This window comes from Ursus maritimus, unplaced genomic scaffold (genome assembly GCF_017311325.1).
Source record: "Ursus maritimus isolate PB19 unplaced genomic scaffold, ASM1731132v1 scaffold_12, whole genome shotgun sequence".
Classification (NCBI taxonomy): domain Eukaryota; kingdom Metazoa; phylum Chordata; class Mammalia; order Carnivora; family Ursidae; genus Ursus; species Ursus maritimus.
Window position 1 is genome coordinate 7257168 of NW_024423564.1, and position 22331 is coordinate 7279498.

At 35.0% G+C, this 22331-nt stretch overlaps 1 protein-coding gene across 2 annotated transcripts in view; it reads right to left on the bottom strand.

The window, feature by feature from the left end:
- Positions 1–22331, bottom strand: part of MAN1A2 (mannosidase alpha class 1A member 2) — a 186742-nt gene that overhangs the window by 67984 nt on the left and 96427 nt on the right. For both annotated transcript variants that reach the window (XM_008710367.2, XM_008710368.2), the window contains exons 7-8: positions 5163–5286; positions 374–467 (exon numbers count right to left, since the gene is read on the bottom strand). In XM_008710367.2, the coding sequence (XP_008708589.1) occupies positions 374–467; positions 5163–5286 (218 nt within the window). The remainder of the gene's footprint in view (positions 1–373; positions 468–5162; positions 5287–22331) is intronic.

Consider the following 22331-nt stretch of genomic DNA (forward strand, 5'->3'; position numbering starts at 1 on the left):
TCATTTAAGATACTCATTTGTTCTTCATATTCCTTTAACAAATACCTATCCCAAGCAATGCTCTTATTTACATGAAGATATGGCTTATAAATAGAGGCAACCCTTTGCAAAGACCGCACTGTATTTTAACAAGTACTTGTATACACATGAAGTAAAATACTGCTTGTGACACAGATTATTCGTGTTTGCATTCACAAGTAGAAAAACTGAAGCTACAGAAAGACGAGAAATTTGTCAAAGGTAACAGCACTAGCAGATCACAGAGTTTGACACTGAGGGAGTCTAACCCTACATGTAGTATACTTTTCACCACATCAAGCAAGTGTTCAGACGAACCTTTCAACATAGCATCAGCTGTACTAGAAATACTTACACTGACCCCAGCGACCTGTTCTTGGGTTCAAATAATTTGGATAAAGACCATTTGGACGATCCATCTTCTGAAGCAGTTTCCTAATGTGCATTACCTTAACACAAATAAAGAATGCAATTAATAAAATCAATGTCATCAAGGCTTTATACTAATCTAGGCTTTGTGGGTCTTCCTTACTCAGAAACTACACCATCACCCCTGCCTTTTTCTGTATATGTGGTGGTCAGGACAGGCTTTTACTTTATAATTGATTCATTATTTTTACAAGATGATATACGATCATTAAAGATTAACCAACAATTAAAAACATGAAGAAAAGAGCACAGAGAAAAAACAATTTAAATGCCAACATTTTACTATCCAGAAATAGCCCTCAGAAACATCAGTGATAAACATCATTTCAGACATATTCACCATGCACATATCTAAATATAAGCACAGAAATAATTTCATAGAAATGGAAACATAAAAACATTTATAATAAATTGGAATTTAAAAGACGAAAAAGTAAACTAAATTGCTGAACTCTAAATATTGATTCCACAATAGATTTCCCTAAATTCCTAAAATTCCAAAAATTCTGATCCCTAAAAGATCTCCCTAACGCTAAGAAAGAAAAAAATCATAAAATATACTAAAAAGCTGGAAACTTTTCTAAGGACTTTATCTGCATTAACCCATAGATTGGATGGGTTTTGTCAAAACCCAAAAAAGGCACAAATGTATTCTATTCCTGGTACTCTTATTTGAGAATGTTCTCTTTACATCTGAAGGATAACTGCTTGGTGTATGTGACTTGGGGAAACATCAACTTCACTATTTCTGGCCTTGAGCACAGAATGCACCCTTTGACGACAAGGTTCCAGTCACCTTTCCTTTGGCTGGACTTTGGCATCAGGCGGTTTTAGGAATGGAGTCACAGATGCTGTGTTCCCTCTGTTCTTTCAAGGCTGAGACCAGCTCTACGTACAACAATCTCAATCTGAATAATTCCGTGAATTAGTCAGTTTGAAATGATGCTGTTAAAAAAAATGAAAAATTGCACTTTTGTCTTCTAAAAACTATGCACACATTGAATCCTCTCTGCCTCTTCCACATCTATCATTTCCTCTCAGAATCTTTTTATCCATCTCTTTTCTAATGTCTATACCTTTACTAGCTTGTCTCAATTTTGTCTTCTAAGTCCATCACTATATTTTCAACACTTCCTTTGTATTGCTTCCAATTTGGCCTTCATTTTTGGTGATAACTTTTTCTTGTAATTTGTTACTGACAGCACATCTTATTGTCTCTGAGCACCTGTATTTCTGTTGATACACTTGATTTACAAAGAGAAGGGCTCCACCATCTTCCCTCTCATGGTGATGTTTGGTCAGGATTTAACTGCTATTTTCTGGGAGGTATTTTTTGGTCATCACTTATATATCATGTTCCTTCCTTCCCCCCCCCCAGTAATATCTTTGTATAAATTGTATGCTTGTTCTTTTTTGATGAATTACTCACTACTATTTTCCCTGAACCAGCTATTCACACAGAGTTTTGACATAAAAGGCCACGGAGAGTCTAGATGCCTTTGCTTCTCCCCAGATAACTGACACCAGCCATGGAGCACTGTTCATAAAAGAAAATCTGTCAATCATTCTCTTCCCTCACCAAAATTTCCTCATAATTCTGTTATTCCAGCTTCTCGACATACCATGTTTAGTGGGGTCCAAAGAAGCACCCACCACCAGCCCATGAGCCTGTTCTCAATGTTGCTCAGGAGGACTCTGGTTTTGTACCTCAAAACATACCACTGATTTTGGAGAACTGTACTCTACTGCCTTTTTATTTTTGAAATCTACAGCCAAAAATATCCTCTCTTAATTCCCAAACCTCTCTGCTCTTGATGGCTTATGCCAACCTTTCTTGCTATTTTGTGATGTAATATATCAAGTATCTCTTAATTCTGTTAAAAATGGAGTTTACAGTTCTGTTTCTCCTTCCTGTCACTTTTAGGGGATTCCTATGTGTTAGATCCTCCACTTCAGAAATACTGTGCTAGATGATCTTCATTGCGCAAATTCAGCACCTTTTTAAACTCTTTATGCTTCTTCTTCGTTTCCACTATGATTGTCTCTTGCTTTTATTCCATGTCAGTAAATTGGTTTTCAATTATGTACAGTTTTGCTGTTTTTCATTTATGTATTCATTACAGAAATGTAATGTTTAAGGTCTCAATGTTCAGTTACACAATCTTTTTGTTTCATTTTATGATTTGTTTTGAGTTCTAATTTTACTGAGTGCAATTGCTATTATCGTATAAATTACTCACAGTGACTCTATAAAATTTGAAACGGGGTTCTTTGTCAGTCTTTTACATGCTATTTATCACCATGCTTTTGTTACCACCATGTTGCAGTGCATTGTTTGCGTACTTGCCATGCTTTCCCTTTTCATCTTGCTCACAATGAATGGGGATGGTTCTGTCCTGGACTTTGATTTGATATGGCACAGCTGAGCTGTCCCTGAATTCCTTTCTACTGTGCATCTGGGGAGGGGGGTTATTTCTCCCCACTGGATGCAATTTGAGATCTGGAGTACTAGTGTTCAAGAAGGATAGAGGTGAGAACCCCCCCTTGAGCTGTGGACAGTTGTATTACTTAACACCCCCGGCACTGGTCTCCTCTGTGAGATTAATGGAAGTACCAGGAATTTGTTGACTTGCTTTCTTTGCCCAGTGAGGATTCAGGACAAGCTGAGAAACAGACTTAAGTACCTTACCAGAAATTTCTTACTTTTTTTTTTGGCTGTCACACGCTAGTGACAGGAGACTACAGCCTTTCCTCCTTTCATTGCTGTTCATGAATTTTTGCTGGTCTTTATTTACTATTTTTGTTGTTATTATTCATCACATCAGAAAAGGAAAAATTCTGTGGTCTGGCTCCACTGCTGTCTTTACCTGAAAATTCTTCTCAATTGATGAAATAGTTCATACACAGAAAGGACTATATAGAGATTCCACTCACATCCCAATCTAAGAAATACAACACTATAAACACCTTTGCTGCTCTGCTTATGCATTCACACATCACTGTCTTTGTCCTGGCTGTATTCACAGGCCTGAATTTTATGTGCAACATTGTCTTTACTGAAATCATGTCTGAATCCCTAAACAAAGTATATTATTCAGTTCTGCTTGTGTTGAATGTTTTTTTTAAAGTTGTATCATATTCTTTTTTTTTTTTTTTGAGGAAGGAGAGAGAGAGAGGTGTTGGGGGGAGGGCCAGAGAGAAAGGGAGAGAGAATCTCAAGCAGGCTCCTGTGTCCAGTGCAGAGCCCAACTCGGGGCTCAATCTCATAACCCTGAGATCATGACCTGAGCTGAAATCAAGAATCAGATGCTCAGCTGACTGAGCCACCCAGGCACCCACTATCATATTATTTTAACTGATAAATGTAACTGTAATTCCTTTATATTTTACTGCTGCATTGAATTTTATTATATAAAATGCTAATACAATGCTTCTATGTACATGATGTAAATGCACATATCAGAGTGGAACTGCTGGGCCACAGGGCATATGTATTTTAAACTTTACTACATTTGTCTTTTAATATAAGCCTTTAGGGGCACCTGGGTGGCTCAGTCGTTAAGCGTCTGCCTTCGGCTCAGGGCATGATCCCGGCGTTCTGGGATCAAGCCCCACAACAGGCTTCTCCGCTGGGAGCCTGCTTCTTCCTCTCCCACTCCCCCTGCCTGTGTTCCCTCTCTCGCTGGCTGTCTCTCTGTCAAATAAATAAATAAATAAAATCTTTAAAAAATATATAAGCCTTTAATGCTCCTAGAATTGTTATAATCTACCATGCTACCCTTATCATAATGTTTCCACATATACACAGATCTATTTAAGGAATGCTTATTCTGTTCATCAGTCTATTTGTCTTATGCACCAATACTTCATTGTGAGTGTCGAAAACTGGGCAATACAAACCCATTCCACATGTTTTTCTTCAGGAGTGCCTTGCGTTTTTCTCTTCTATATAAATTCTACAAGGGTCTTATCGAGTTTCATTTTTGTAAAAGAAGCCATTGGAGTTTTGACTGGCATTGAGTTGATGTTACAGATCTATCTGGAGAAGACTAAAATTTTTATGATATTCTTTAGCTCTAACATAACATACCTCTCTGCTTATTTAGGTCCTCTTCAGTGTCATTTAATTGTTTTGAACTTCATTTATGTTTTGTTAGGTTTATTTGCAGGAAACTTAAACTCTTGTTCCTACCACACATGTTTTTGGAAAGTGATAATCTCTTGCTGGTTGTAGCTGGTGCAGAGAAATGCTGTTGATGTTTCATATCTATATTGATCTTTTATTCAAAACTATACATGCTCTTATTTTTAATAATTTAAATACAGATTATCTTAATATTTTTGGTAAATAATCATGTAATCTATACATAATTACTCTTTTCTTTCTTCCTTTTCAATCCAATTCTTTTTTTAACTTTTTGTTCATTTTGCTTTTCTTGTCTTACCAGGATGGATAGGAACACTGCAACACAGTGCTGAATAGAATGGAATTTTTGAAAACCTACTAGTGGTTACAACTTCTCAAATAACAGCAAATATTTTAAATAGAAAGGACATTTCTTTAGATAATTTGAAAAGAAAAAAAAAAAAAGGCCAGAGTCCTGATAAATACATTTCTAGAAAGGTGAATATTTTCCAAGCATGAATCAAGTCTTTTGGTAAATCTTAAAGAACCCTTTTATAATAATCAAAGAAAAGAAGGCAAGAAAACTCACCTTTTTGTAGTAAACTGGGTCCCCTGTCAAGTAGCTGAGGTGGACAAACTCCATATGCAGTGTACCAAATTCAGCAAGAATGCTGCTACCTGCAGATGCCCAGCCCCAGTTTCGCCCTACTCCACTGAATGAAAACAAAGGTAAAAGGAGACAGAATTGGAAAAAGACCAAAACATTTTTTTAACGAATACTTACACTTTCATTCTCTGAGAAATTATGGTATGTAACACAACAGCTTATTTATATCTAACAGTTTATTATTTAAAATTTTTCTGAATATGTAATGTTTTAAAAATCAAAGCAATATAGAAAAGTATACAGTAAATATATTTCACCCCAGAAATCTCATCTCTCTTCACCCCATCAGGCCCCACAGATAATCACTTTCGTTAGTTTCTTATGTATGACTACAAAAATTTTATGCACATATAAGCAATCCAAATATATATTATTTTCTTCCTTTATTAAACAAAATATAGCAAAGTACACATACAGCTCGTTATCTTGCCTTTTAACTCTCTTAAGATGCACTACAGTGGACTTTCCATATCCGTTCATAAACAATTTTCTTTTTTTACAGCTGCACAGAATTCCATGATATTAATGATTTTCAATTGGAATGCCTCACCCTGGAGGCATATGAAAATGTGTGTGGGAGAGCATTCCGAGTTGTATCAAACCTTGAAGGTGCAATTAGCATTTATTGTGTTAGGGCCAAAGATGTAACATGTTCGATAATGGTCAGTACAGTGTCATACAATAAAGAACTGTCCTGCCCTACATGCTGATAGGACCTGTGTAAAAAATTAAGTAAATGAACCAACATAATTCATCAATTCTCTGCCGGTGGTCCTTTAGCATTTTTCTATTATTTTGCTATTAATAACAACTTTCACAGTGAATAATCTTACGTACATTTCTTTTGTGTAGATCTATCTCTACGGTATCCTCCTGCCTTTTTTCAACCTGCCTCATAATTAACCGGAAGCTAGACTATATAAATGAAAATAGCATAGACCCTTTGAGCATTACATTCTTGCTAAAGGTCAAGTTTCTTCTGAAACACAAGCTGAGGACAGGCAGACTACTCAGGTTTCTAGGGGTAGTCTGTTTTTTGGGGGGGTTTTTTGTTTGTTTGTTTTTGCTAAGGGTAGTCTATTTCCATTCTACTGCTACTTCTAGGAAGTGCCCTCTGGGATCTCAGCTGGAAGCTTGAGGTGTTACCAAGGGCCCTTCACCTTGGCAGCCTTAAACACTAACTTCTGCCTCTCCAGTACCATGTAGCTACTAAATTTTTTTCTTTGCCCTTGAGCCTCCATCTGCTGTTTTCTGCTGGGTTTCCTTGACTCTTGCCCCATGAAATTGTAGAATCAGTCAACAACCTCAGAGAAATCGGTACATAAATTATTGGGCTTTTCCTCTGCAATTTCCTCCTGTCTTGAGATTCTTTTCCCTCGCGCCTCAACCACCCTGGCAACTCTAAGACCTGACCATAGTCTCCTCTGACCCAAATGATCACCACTTCAGGCTTGGCTTTTATGTACCTGCACCATGATTTAGAACATGCCCTCAGGGAAAAGGCCAATGTTTATATGGAGATGACTTTCTCCTAGGAAGTCCTACCTGAGTTATTTGCTCTCCAAGGCCATCAAATCATTTTGTCTAGCTTTTATGATTGTTTTGGTGGGAGGATTGGTCTGATATAAGGTATTCCATGGTTGGAACTGGAAGTCTAGATTAATTTTTCAAGTAGCATTGTTCACAGGTTATTCCCACAAGAACTCTAAACCATTCTCCAGGGTCTTTTCTACTTTTAGGAGGAAGTAAAAATAAAAGTCTTTCTCTTATTTTATATCCACTTGTATAATGCCAATTCAATATGTCATTATTGCTTATCTGTCTTGAGAAAACATTAAAATAGATATTAAGACATTACTACCTTGATTAAAGTTCTTTAATTGTTTCGTGCTATTTTTATATTGTCTTTGAAAATATGATAGGCAGGCAAACACCACGAACAGATTCTCTTGTAGCCAGAAGTGAGAATCAAGGATGAAATATGGATACAGTTTCCAAATATTAAGAGCTTACATTGCTCTGGGAGATACAGTAGTGAACCTAAGGTAGAACATTCGTGCTCCTATACTAAATAAGACCATTTTAAATAGTGATAATTATTATGAAGAAAATTTACTAGAGAAACAGAATATGGAGTATAGCGACAGAAGTTAAAAGGAAAGCTCTTTATGTATAACATTTAGAGAAATTGTTTCTGAAATGACACAATTTGCACTGAAATCTACATTAAGAGAAGGAGCCAGTGATGAACAGATCTGGAAGAAGAGAATTCCCAGTAGAGGAAACAACAGATGCAATGACCCTGAGGAAAAGGAAGGTGGCTGGTGTGGCTAGAGCTCAGGAACGGGGAAGTGAATGATAGAAGGTGAGATCAGAGAGCTAGGTTTATACCCGTAATCTAGACTACACAAGAATTCTGTAAGGCCATGCTAAATTAAAAATATATATATATTCTAAGTGTGATGCAAAGTCACAGAGGATTTTAAGAAGTGTAACATCATATTTAAGGAATAAAGCATACCATTTAAAAAGATTACCCAGGCATCAGCGTGATGAATGGATCACAGTGTGGTCAAGTATAAACACAAAGTCCCTAGGAAGTCTAACAGCTTACTCTTCCCTACAAAAACTTTCTGTCTGAAGGTCCCAAAGGAAAATTTCAAAGTGCGTTTAAATAGTTTTCAAAACACTAAATTCTAAACAAGATTTTTCATGTACTTTACACACACTCACAGGAACAATCTAAAATGTTAAATTTGATACCTGTCTATATTCTAACAACTCAGAAAAATTTGTAAAATCCCTAAGAAGAAAGATACAGCTCCAACTATAAAAAGGTGATGAGCTGACAAAAACAACCAGATTATAATTTCATGCAAATGCTGTAATTTTTAACTAATCAAAAATAAAAAGTATAGATATTAAAATGTACATATATATAAACATGATCCCTCTTGACTGACCACCAGCAACTGGATTTTAGAAACGTTTGATAAACTGGTGATTTACAAGAGAAATCAACCTAAGTGTCCTACATTGTATTAAATCTTTTTGGATAATTAGTTATCTATATATTGTTTTTATTTTGTTCAAAGTCTGTTGAAAATCTTTAATCGATGAATTCAAGGAATGAAATAAAGTTTTCAGTATATTGCACTTATTAAAAACAAAGCACTCGAACAGGTTGACACTGACATTTATCTCAGAAAAGGCAAAGGAGGAACTAAAAAACTAAATGACTTGGGGCGCGTGGGTGGCACAGCGGTTAAGCGTCTGCCTTCGGCTCAGGGCGTGATCCCGGCGTTGTGGGATTGAGCCCCACATCAGGCTCCTCCGCTATGAGCCTGCTTCTTCCTCTCCCACTCCCCCTGTTTGTGTTCCCTCTTTCGCTGGCTATCTCTATCTCTGTCAAATAAATAAATAAAATCTTTAAAAAAAAAAAAAACAACTAAACGACGAAACCTCAAACAATGTATAATTTTTAAATGGAAATATATTGATTTAGAGGAAGACTCTTGATGGAGCTCCTACTTTCAATTAGATGTATTTATACTACATACTTCAGTGGGAAAAAATTGAGATGACCTATAATTTTTCATCAACTAAACTGGAAGAAATATAAAGTAAATTAAAAATAGAAGTTTTAGGGGTGCCTGGGTGGCTCATTTGGATAAGCATCTGCCTTCAGTCCAGGTCATGGTCCCAGGGTCCTGGGATCAAGTCCCACACAGGGCTCCCAGCTCAGCTCCCTCTGCCTCTCCCATGTTCTCTCTTGCTCTCTCAAATTAAAAAAAAAAAAAAAAAGAAGAAGAAGAAAGAAAAAAACTTAAAAATAGAAGTTTCACACCAAAAACCCCAAATAATCCAATTAAAAAATAGGTAGAGGACCTGAATGCACACTTTTCCAAAGGAAACATAACGATAACCACATGAAAAGATGCTCAGTATCACCGATCATGATGGAAATCAAAACCACAATAAGATATCACCTCACACCTCTCAGAATGGCTAAAATCAAAGACACAAGAAATAACAAGTGTTGACAAGGATGTGAAGAAAAAGGAACCCTTGTGCACCATTGGTGGGAACGCAAACTAGTGCAGCCATGGTGGGAAATAATACAAAGGTTCCTCAAAAAATTAAAAATAGAACTACCCTATGATCTAGTAGTTCCACTACCAGGTATTCACCCAAAGAATATGAAAACACTAATTCAAAAAGATATATGCATTCCTATGCTTATTGCAGCGTTATTTACAATAGCCAAGACAGGGAAGCAACCCAAGTGTCCACCGACAGAGGAATGGATAAAGAAGATGTGGTGTGTGTGTGTACACACACACACACACACACACTGGAATATTACTCAGCCATCAAAAAGAATGAAATCTTGCCATTTGCAACAACTCAGATGGAGCTAGAATGTATTATCCTAAGTGAAGTTAAGTCAGTCAGAGAAAGACAAATACTATATGATTTCACTCATCTGTGGAATTTAAGAAACAAAACAAATGAACAAAGAAAAAATGAGACAAAAAACAAAAACTCTTAAATAAATAAACTGGTGGTTGCCAGAGGAGATGTAGGTGGGCAGATGGGTTGATAAGCAGTGAGAAATGTATAGAACTGCTAAATCATTATAAAGTATGCCTGAAACTAATCTAACAATGTATGTTCATTGAAAAAAAAAAACAGAAGTTTTATGCAGAAAGCACTCTGAACAAAAGAGAATGGCATTTGTGAAAATACCCAGTCTAAAATATTTACACATTTTAATATGCAAAAATTTTTCCTACTTTTGAGTAGACTCTGCTCTGAACAACTATAGAGAGAACACTTTCTCAAAAGCATGCAAGAGTCAACTGAAGGTATCAATAATTTCAAATCTGGATAAATGTACAAGGATATGTATGTATTTGTTTAGAAATGGTTTAATTTTGGAAAATCATTTTTGAACAGAACTATCTGAAAGGTCACCCAATAAAATAAAACTAAATTGTCAGTCTTTAAATATTTTAAAAATTAACTTATTTTAGCTCTTCCATCCACTCTTAATAAATAATACACTTTATGGTTACCCTCTTGATATGAATGTTAGAACACATTTTTTAAATTTTGTAAAATGTCAATTATTTTCCCTATGACATCAATTAAGTGGCAGCACACTGTTTTGTTTTTTAAGGTTTTATTTATATATTCGACAGAGATAGAGACAGCCAGCGAGAGAGGGAACACAAGCAGGGGGAATGGGAGAGGAAGAAGCAGGCTCATAGCGGAGGAGCCTGATGTGGGGCTCGATCCCATAACGCCGGGATCACACCCTGAGCCGAAGGCAGACGCTTAACTGTTGTGCCACCCAGGCGCCCCAGCACACTGTTTTTTATCTTATGTACTACCAAAATTTGCTTACCCAATCACCTTCCTCTTGGACATTCAATGTGTACTTACGTTTTCATGAAACATGCTATGATAAATACCATTTCATGTATGTCTTGTTCAGTCCATGCTTCCAATTATTTCCCTAGACTTAAACTGCCTGAGGCAGAATTGCTGGGTTAAAAGAAACATGTTTTAAGGGCTTTTAATAGATAATGAAAGACGCTTCTTCAAGGATGCTGGATACAAGGAAAGATGTAATTGACCTTCTTCCCACATCCTTATCCACAAGAAATGTTACATTGTTTTTAAAAATTAAAACCTTCCCTTTTTACAGAATATAAGTGCAACAGGTTTAATTTTTATTTTCATATGAAATCTCATTTTTGTTACGTTTTCACTTAATTGGGGAGAAGGAAAAGGTCATATAGTCAATGATTTAAAATTCAAAAGATATGAAACAAAATACAGAGAACACACTCACTGTTACCAGAGGGAAGGGGGGTAAGGGAATGGGGGAAATAGGTGATGCGGATTAAGGAGGGCACTTGTGATGAGCACTGAGTAATATATGGAACTGTTGAATTACTGTATTGTACATCTGAAACTAATATAACACTGCATGCTGATTATACTAGAGTTTAAATAAAATCTTAAAAAAAAAAAAAAGATAGGAAAGAGCACAAAGTAAAAAGTCACCCTTAGGAGACTTTTAGGCCCAGTATCTCTTTCATGTGAACATGATCACACAGTATATACTCTTTTGCATTTGAGTCTTTCATGCACCCTATCTCTGAGATTCATGAAATTGCCATCTCGATAGTTCGGTTCCTTTTATTACAAGGTGGTGTTCCATTGTTTGGATACTAGTTACGTATGCACCTGTTAAGAAACACTGGGGTTGCTTACAGTTTGGGGCTATTATGAGTAAGGTTGTTATGAACAACCTTTATACAGACATACGCTTTCATTTCTCTTGGGCATGTAAATACTTTAGAAATAAAATTTCTGGGTCCCATAATAATTCTATTTTAACTGTATAAAAACCATTCTCCAAAATGGCTGTACCATTTTATATCCCACCAGCATAGGTCTATCATCTTTTTTTTGCCACCTACTTTTTATGATCAGTTCTTTAGTCCTCTTTTTCACCTTCATCTGGATTGAGTATTCTTTAGTATTTCCATGTCTCCACTGGCTTATTTTTGTATGTGTGACTCCTTTATGGATTAGAGTATGTACAATTAACCTACCCCAGTATACTTTCAAATATCACGCCCCTTCACATGTAAACTTAACGACATGACCACACTATGCTTTCACATCCCCATACCATCCTTAGTTCTAGCGTGGTCACACATTTCTCTTCTACATATACTACAGACCTCCAATGCAAACTCACTGTGTTTGCTTTAAATAGCCAGTTATCTTTTAAAGAAAACTCTAAGACCAAAGGAAAAAAGTAAGCCTTTGACATATATTCACATAATTACTCTTTTACCTGCTTTTCATTTTTTTATATAAGTCTGCCTTTCCATCTAGTGTCATTAAAAGTTCCTTTAACACTTCTGGTAATAGAGGCCTGCTGGCAATAAATTCTCTAAGCTTTTGTTTGGCAAAAATGTCTTAATTTCACCTCGTTTTTAAAAAATATTTTCAGTGGTTATAGAATTCTAGATCAGCTTTTCTCTTTTAGCACTTTCAAAATGCATTCCACTGTCTTCTGGCTGGTACCGCTTCAGACAAGAAGTAAGCAGTCCTTCTATCCTTGTTCCCTGTGCATAATGTCTTTTTTGCTGGTGTTAAAAAAATTTTTTTTTCATTGATTTTCACCCATTCATTATGTTTATTTTACCTTGTTTGGGTTTCTTCAAGAGTCTGGAATCTGTGGGTTTTATAGCTGTTCATCAATTTGGAAAATTTTGGGCCATTCCCTCTTCAAACAGTTTTTCTGCCACTCCTACTGCTCCCCACCCCCAACCACTCCCTTATATGCATGATAAACATTTACTATCGTCCCACAGGTCATGGGCTTTGCTCCTTTCATTTTTCTTTCTGTGCTTCAGTTTGGGAGGTTTCTACTGCTATGCCTTCAAACTCATGGATTTTGTCTGATGCAGTGTAGAATCTGCTGTTAAGCTGGTCAGTGAATTTTTTATTTCATGTATTTCTCAGCACTAGAAGTTCCATTTAGTCCTTTATAAATTCTCTCTTCTCATTATGTTCATATTTCCCTTTAAATCCTTGAGCATACTTATAATAGCTATTTTAAAGTCCTTTACTGCAATCTCCATCATCTGTTATTTGTCTATGTTTCTATTTATAATTTTTTTCCTCCTGATTATAGGTTACATTTTCCTGAATATCTGAATTTTTTTCTTTTAAAGCATTTTCAATTTTCTTTTGACAGACAGTTAAATAACTTGTGGACAGCTTAGCTGTTTCAAGGGCTGTTTTCAGGTTTTGCTAGGACAGATCTACAGTTGTCTTTACTCTGTGGTTAGTTCAGTTCTTTACTAATAAAGCATGACCTTTCTGTACTTTCAACCTAATAGCCCTAGGGTTCAAAGAAGTGTTTTAATTTTTAACTAGCCAATCTATTCACTTCTTTATTAATCTGATGGTTTTTCAAGTGATTATTTTCTTTTTCTTCCAGGAAAGCAATCATATGCTCTGTTATTAATTGTAATTTTGTCTCCAATCCATATCTTCATTTCATTCCTTTTTCTTATTTGGTTACACTTGTTAAAACCTCCAGAAAAATGTGAAATACTTTCTTGTTCTTGATTTTAATGTGATGTCTCCAATATTTCATTAACTCTTTAGTTTAATCAAAGCTGTACAACTTCCATGCTTTTTTCATGTTAGAAATCTTTTGGTGCCTTAGGCGATATAAATAAAATCATTCTGTTTTCCTCTAGAATTTATGCCCCCCAAAAAGTATCAGTAAAAATGTAAAAGGTTAAGCATTTTTAAGTGAACTTAAAAGTTCAGAATCTATATAAAAGAGGCCTTATACCTCTACTGACTTGACACAGAAAAAGATTTAAATAAATGAAAAGACATAAATTATAGGAAAGGAAGATTTCATGTAAAGATGTTCCCTAAATTAATTTCTAAATTTAGTGCAAACCCAACCAAACTATAAAAGAAAAAATAAATTAGACACAATTCAAATTTTCATATAAAGAAACTGAATATGTGAGAACAGCTGATACTGAGAAGCAGGATACTAAAGGGGCCAGTCCAACCACCCAGTAAAGCAATTATAGTAAAGTAATTAAATCAATGTAGAATTAAAATAAACACACTAATTAATGCAACAGAATAAAGTCTAAAAAACAGATTCACATATATTTGGAAATGCTTTTTATATTTCATTATATTTTATCATAAAATTATGACTTTGGTAGGCATTGAAAAGTTACACAGTAAGTTATGTCAGAGCACTAACCTAAGCATCTCAAAAAAATAAAGCTCAATTTTTATCTCCCTTCCTATACCACAATAAATGCCAAAAGGATCAAAGGTATAAAAGAAATTAAACCATTATTTTACTAGAAAATATATAAATCTTCGAAGGAAAACCTTCCATAAATAGCAATAATAGCAAAAAGTATTTGCAACATACATGACAAAGTACTGATTCAGCTAATATATAAAAAGATTTTAAGGATTCATTTTTTTAATATCCACTAGAAAACAGAAAAGGATATAAAAAAGCTGTGCACTGAATAAAATATACCCAACTTCACTCAAAAATCAGTGAAATGAAAATTAAAATAACGTTTCATTTTGTACCTACCTGATAAATAATAATAAACAGTATTTGAAAAATGTTAGATAACTCTCTGATCCAGCATTTCTACCAAAGCCATATCAACACATGTACACGTACACACACATACACACACACACGACTCCCACCATATGCAGGACATTTCTTCTAGCGTTTTTTAAAAGCAAAAATCTGGAAATAATCTAACAATTCATTAATATCAGATCTATTTTAAATTAATTATGGTACTTTCATAATCATTATTATAAAGTTCTTAAAAAGAATGAGGTAAATATACCTAAGAGTTGATATGGAATCATTTTCAAGACCTACTGATAAGTGAAAATGACAAGTAAACAATACATGAATGCAAGGGTATGTATGAATATATAAGTACATTACATGTCTGGAAGATACTCAAGAAATCTGTAATAGTGGCCTCCCTCAAGGACAAGGGGTTTGGAACTGAAGGCTTACTTTATAGTTGAGTATATGCTACTTCAATACATGTATAGTCACCCAATACATGTATTTCTTTTTCTTAAAATATCTAGCTAAATAAAAAGAGAAAAGAAAGTGGGGGGGGGGGGCGAAGGGGAGAGAGAGGGAAGGAGGGGGAAGGGAGAGAGAAAAAGGAGGGAGGAATCTATTTTATTGTTGCTTTTGTAATCTTAGGAGAAGGAAGTAAAGAAGATACAGCAAGAAAGTGAATTCTGATTCCTACTTAGAAGTGATAGTGGTTTGTTTAACAAAAACAGGGTCATATTCTTGTATATTCTGCTTTTTCACCGAATTCATCACAAGTATTATCTCTCTTCAAAAATTCACTTCCCAGAACATCATTTCAAACGGCTGTGTCACATTCCACTCTACGAACATGCCACTCCTCTGAATTTAATGTACATTCTATTTTCATTAATATAAACTTCACTTCTATGAGCATCCGTACACTCAAAGCTCTGTAAATATTTAAGAACTACTCTGTATTAAGATAAATTTCTAGAAGTGAAATTACAAGGTCAAGGGCAGGTATATTTCAAAGTTTCTGAAACCTACCGCCAATCTATCTCCCAAGTTACTCAAATTTCCAATTCCGACAACTATATGTGGTTCTCATTTCTTCACTTTGCTCGTCCTAAATAATACCATTCTCTTTTTGTCAATTTTCTAGGTAAGAAAATACAATCTTATTTCAAATCTAAATGTTTCTGATTACGAAAGTGGCTAAAGATTTTTTATGTTTTTGAATTACCCATTCATGTATTTAGCAGCTTTTTAAATAATTGGTGGGTATTTTTCTTAACAGTTAGTAAAAGCTATTTATATATTAAGAATGACACTCATGCTATCAATACCATTACTATTAACATTGTTGTAGTTTGTTATCCCCCTTAAATTTTATTCATGATGTTTTATAATAGCTTTAAATTCAACATGATTGAAAAATTCAAGTGAGGCAAGCATATGCTTAAAATTTAAATATTTCCTGAAGTAAAAAACTGGTTGTTAAATGCCTGTTTTCTCTGCCTCTTTGAGCTCTGCAAATTTTAAGGTATGTCATCTTTTGCTTTACAATTCCACTAGAGTTAGCATACAGTATTATGTTATTTTTGGGTATACAATATAGCAATTTGACAATTCTACATATTACGCAGTGTTCATCATGATAACTGTACTCTTAATACCCATCACCCAATTCACCCACCGCCTACCCACCTCTCCTCTGGCAACCAGTTTGTTCTCTTATTCTTTCTTTCTTTGTTTTTTAAAGGTCCTAATTTTTAATTATTCATTCCTTCCTCAATAATGAGAGAGCAATCCAAGCTAAGAATTTATCCAAACTCATAGCAGACAATTCTTCTTAGAAACCCTTTACTGAACCCTAGGTGATAACAGAACTTCCTTCTGGGGTCAAGCTGAAGAAATTCAGTGACAGACCAGTTTGAGATTTTTGTGGAGGACACCAAACCTGTTGGCTAGGAAATTTCATCTCTGTGTGGTTCATTCTACCCTCTTCTTAATGGAGTATTCCATATATGGTTTTCTGCTGGGCTCAGCTTTTATTCTGAATATTCAGTTTAGCTTCATTCACTGTGCTTTTGCCAACCATGCTTATGGTTGGTAAGAATGGTAAGAATCATACCATTGCTTATGAGACTTCTGTCTGGGACAGGTGTTATTTCAATGCAGTCACCATGTTCAGTGTTAAGAATATGGTGGTGAACAAAACAGGGAGGGTTCTGTGGGTTGGACGTACACAGCAAGAGAATTCAATCTAATATAGGGGTTAAGCAACATTGCCTTTGAATATTGTTGCCTTCAGGAGGGCAAAAAGTGCTTCCGAGAAAGTGCTTCCAGTCTGTTCCATGAGTTAACCCCCCAGAAGTAAAGTACCCCTCTTTACTCATGCCCTACATACATCTTGCTACTTTTTCAGAGAAGAGAAAAGAATTTCAATACACTTTCAAGATCTTCCTTCAATCTCCTGATAATAAGATTTATCTCTGTAACTCCAAGGCAAGCTTTCCAGTTAAAGGTTAAGCCTCTTTACAAAATGGCACTTCTGCCCTTTCATAAATCTCCTTACTTAAAGGATTAGCTGAGGCATTTGGAGGTTCATATATACTGGTTCCCCATATTTCATCACCAGCCCTTTCTCTAAAAGTTCAATTTTCTCCCCTACAGTTTCTTATTTCCACATCTCTTTTTGGTTAAACTATTTCCTCCACTCAAAATGCCCTAACCACCTGTATCGCCTATTAGTATCATTATCCTTTATAAAAGCAATTTAAAGCGCTCCAAGAAAACTCCCTGATCTTCCTAAATAGACATAAACTTCCTTCTCTGATGATTTCATATCATGTTAACTACACACTAATGCCTTCTACTTTGTAACATACTATTTGGGTACCTGCCATGTGTCATTCCACTGAATATCACAATGCAGTCCTGGCTTGTCCTCTGAAAGTAAAAACTGAGTGAAATCTGTTGCATTTCTATACACTAATAATGAAGCAGCAGAAAGAGAAATTAAGGAATCAATCCCATTTACAATTACACCAAAAATAATAAGATACCCAGGAATAAACCTAACCAATAAGGTGAAAGACCTGTACTTTTAAAACTATAAAACACTGATGAAAGAAATTGAAGATGACACAAAGAAATGGAGGAACATTCCATGCTCATGGATTGGAAGAACAAATATTGTTAAAATGTCTATACTCCCAAATCAATCTACACATTTAATGCAATCCCTATCAAAATACCAACAACATATTTCACAGAGCTAGAACAAACAATCCTCAAATTTGTATGAAACCACAAAAGACCCTGAATAGCCAAAGCAATCCTGAAAAAGTAAAACAGACTTCAAGCTCTATTACAAAGCTGTAGTGATCAAGACAGTATGGTACTGGCACAAAAACAGACACACAGATCAACAGAACAGAAAAGAAAACCCAGAAATGCACCCACAATTATATGGTCAATTAATCTTCAACAAAGCAGGAAAGAATATCCAATGGAAAAAAGACAGTCTCTTTAATAAATGGTGCTGGGAAAACTGGACAGCTACATGCAGAAGAATGAAACTCAACCACCTTCTTATACCATACACAAAAATAAATTCAAAATGGGTTAAAGACCTAAATGTGAGGCCTGAAAACCATAAAAATCCTAGAAGAGAACATAGGCAGTAACTTCTTTGACACTGGCCATCACAACTTCTTTCTAGATACGTCTCTCGATTCAAGGGAAACAAAAGCAAAAATAAACTACTGGGACATCATCAAGATAAAAAGTTTCTGCACAGCAAAGGAAACAATTCACAAAAATAAAAAGTAAACTATGGAATAGGAGAAGATATTTGTAAATGACATCTGTAAAGGGTTAGTATCCCATATATAAAGAACTTCTAAAACTCAACATCCAAAAAAATGAACAATCCAATTTAAAAAAATGGGAAGAAGACATGAATAGACATTCTTCCAAAGAAGACATACGTATGAAAAGATGCTCAATATCACTTAGCATCAGGGAAATGCAAATCAAAACTAAAATGAGATATTACCTCACACCTGTCAGAATGGCTAAAATGAACAACACAAGAAACAAGTGTAGGCAAGGATGTGGAGAAAGTGGAACCCTCACGAACTGCTGGTGGGAATGCAAACTGGTGAGGCCACTCTGGAAAACAGTATGGAGCTTCCTCAAAAAATTAAAAATAGAACTATCCTATGATCCAGCAATTACACTACTAGGTATTTACCCAAAAAGCACAAAATTATGAATTCAAAGGGGTACATGCACCCCGATGTTTATAGCAGCATTATCTACAATAGCCAAATTATGGAAACAGCCCAAGTGTCCATCTACTGATCAATGGATAAAGATGATGTTGTATGTATGTATACGTACACACACACACACACACACAAATGGAGTATTACTTAAGCTGTAAAAAAAAGAATGAAATCTAGCCATTGCAATGAATCATTATATGGGACACCTGAAACTAATATTACACTACATGTTAACTAACTGGAATTTAAATAAAACTTAAAATAAAAGCAGATAGAAGCAGACTGATCCACTGTCAGGAAAGAGACCCAGGTGTGACCTTTTGATGTTCAATTTCCTTATCTATAAGTAGAGAGAACATTTCCTAAGTATCTATTTCATATGGACATTGTTAGAATTAAATAATATCACATTTATAAATGTACCTGGTGCTAAATAGATTCATTTTTTGTGCTTCCTACTAAAAAATAAAAGGAAAAAACTGTGTGTTATTCACCCAAAATGTCTATAGTATGTTCCTTAAGAGTGCTCAGCAAAAATTTAAAAATTTAAATGTTATCCTTTACCAAATATTTGATGCCAGTATAAAAAGATACATAACAGATAAAACAGAGAGTAAAGAAGTGAAACAATATATTTATTGTGCCAGATGGACAGAGTCCTAGAAAAGCATAAATTATTAAAATTTACTTAAATAGAAAACAAATTATCTAATATAACTTATTAAGTTATTAAGTCAGCAATATAAAAAACTTATTCAAAATAAAATTCTAGACCCAAGTAACTACCAGAACCTTCTATCAAGCATCTTGGGGGGGGGGGCTTATACAAACTCTTCAAGAGAAAAAGAAGAATGACTCTTTTGAAAAAGGAGAACAACCTAGATGTCAAAACTAGACAAGAGTATTAAAAAATTCAGACCAATCTCATTGGTGAAAAAGATACAATGGCCCCAAAAAACATATCAGCAAACAAAATCCAGCAATATATAAAAAGAATAGTACAACACAATGAAATTGGATTTATTCCTTGAATACAATAATGGTTTCTCACTGGAAAACAAATCAATTTTGTAAATGTCTGCAATAAAAAGATTTAGGAACAAAATTCTTAACAACATTTCAATAACTACAGAAAAATTGCTTGGAAAAAAGTTCGACAATATAAAATTTTAAAAAGGGACCTCTTATGGGGTGCCCGGGTGGCTCAGTTGGATAAGTGACTGCCTTTGGCTCAGGTCATGATCCTGGAGTCCCAGGATCGAATCCCATATCAGGTTTCCTGCCCAGCAGGGGGTTTGCTTCTCCCACTGACCCTTCCCCCCTCATGCTCTCTCTCCTCAATTAAAATCTTTTTTAAAAAAATTAAAAAATAAATAATTAAAAAGGGACCTCTTAAAATATTAGAAATATAGAAACGTCTTATAAGTAACATCATACTTAATGGTAAAAACTCACTTTCCACTAAGACAAGAGTATCTTTGATCACCATTTCTATTCAATACTGTGCTGTAAGTTCTAGCCAGTATGATAAGGGGGTGGGGATGGGGAGTAGTGGTAAAACCAAAACCATCCCTATTCACAGATCAGATAATTGTATATAAAAAAAAGTACAAAATAATTTCAGACACATTACTGATATTAATAAGAGAATTCAAATTCAGGAAGATTGCTGAATTCAGAATAAATTTACAAACAACTATATTCTATGTTCCAGCAGTAGAAATGAAAATTTTAAAACACCATTTTATAGCATTTTTAATAAGATTTTATTTATTTTGAGAGAGAGAGCAAGAACAAGCTGGGGGGGAGGGGGCACAGAGGAAGAGAGAGAATTTCAACCAGACTCCATTCTGAGAATGGAACTCCACATGGGGTTCGATCTCAGGGCCATGAGATCATGACCTGAGCTAAAATCAAGAGTCAGACACTTAATTGACTGAGCCACCCAGATTTCCCTATTCCACTTTTAAAAACCAAGAATCTATGAATAAATCTAACAAAATTTCTCTAATGTCCTTATGACCCCTGAAATCTCCTAATGACTGAATTAGTCTCTCCTGCAGAAAAAAGTTACAACCTCTGAACAAAATACATAATGACAATGGCCTAAAGTCCCTGGAGAATAAACAAAAGCGGTCAGATTCCAAGGACAGTGAAAACTAGCAAATACAGGCTAGCATGAGGTTAAGTTTCACACTTTCTCATAGCTTTTATCCCAAAGCCAAGGCCCATTTGGGCGGAACAGTGAAAATCTGATAGAAAACTTGTAGTCTTTTTGTCTTACAGAATTAGAAGCCAGTTTTTGCAGCAATTACAGCTGCTGAAAAAAAGAAGAAAGAATCCTGGGGAGATGAGGGAGTAAGAGAGAGGAAGCCTCTAGTTCTGTAATATGAACTCTATGTCTCTGGTTGCCATGTGAATTGTGAATGCTTAAAAACAGACTCAAAGCAAGCCAGTTAAAGAAACGAAATGAACTGAGACACTTTGAAGTTTGAATCCAACTAAGAAATTAAACAACTGCTCAATCAATCTCTCTCTTTCTCTCTCTCTCACACACACACACAAACACGCACCCCTCTGAGAAAATCACAACAGAATCCAGAATCCCCACAACAAAACTTTCAGAATGTCCAGGATTCATCCAAAATGTTACCTAGCCTCAAGTGAAAAGATAATCAACTAAGATCAATTCCAAGACTACCCAGGTGTTAGAATTACTAAGACTTTAGGCCAAGTATTCTAACTATACTTCATGAAATATAAAAAATGTGTCCACAATGAATGAAAAGACAGAAAATCTCTATCTCAGAAATAGAATGAGAAAGCATCAGATCAAAATTCTAAAGATTCCACTAGATGGACTTAAGAGCAGATCAGAGCAACATAGGAAAAGTCAGTGAACATGAAGATAAATTAATGGAAATTATTCAGCCTGAAGAACATAGAAAAAAAAGATTGAAAAATATAAACAAAGACTTCAGGATCTGTGAGACAGAAATAAAAATTCTGAAATATAAGTAAATGAGATTCAGAAGGAGATAAAGAATGGGGGAAAAAAATTGAAGAATTAATTGCCAAATTTACCACTATATGTAGTGAAAGACCTAAACATTCAACATGCTCATCAGCAAAGCCTAAGGAGGACACAGAAGGAACAACAACAAAAACAAGAACAAAACTTTCCTGAGGCACATCTTAGTCAAACTGCTGAAAAACAAGAATAAAGAAAAAAAACCTTAAAAGTATTCAGAGGGGAAAAAAAGACAATATGTAATACACATACATACACACACACACACACACAGGACAACAATCATTTAAATTCTGACTTATTAGAAACAATGGGAAAGAGATGAGAGAGAAACAATGTTTTTAAGGTGTAGAAAGAAAAATTCATCAATCAAAAGTTTAACATTCGCTAAAAAAAAAAATCCTTTAGGAATAAATGCAAAGTAAAAACTTTTCAAACAAAGAAATACAGTGAGAATTTACCCCTACAGATGCGCACTACAAGAAATGCTAATAACTAAAGTTCTTCAGACTGAAATGAAGTGGTACCATATGAAGGGTCAGATCTTCAAAGAGAAATAAAGAGCACTGGCTATAGTAACCCCCTGGATAAATACTAGAATA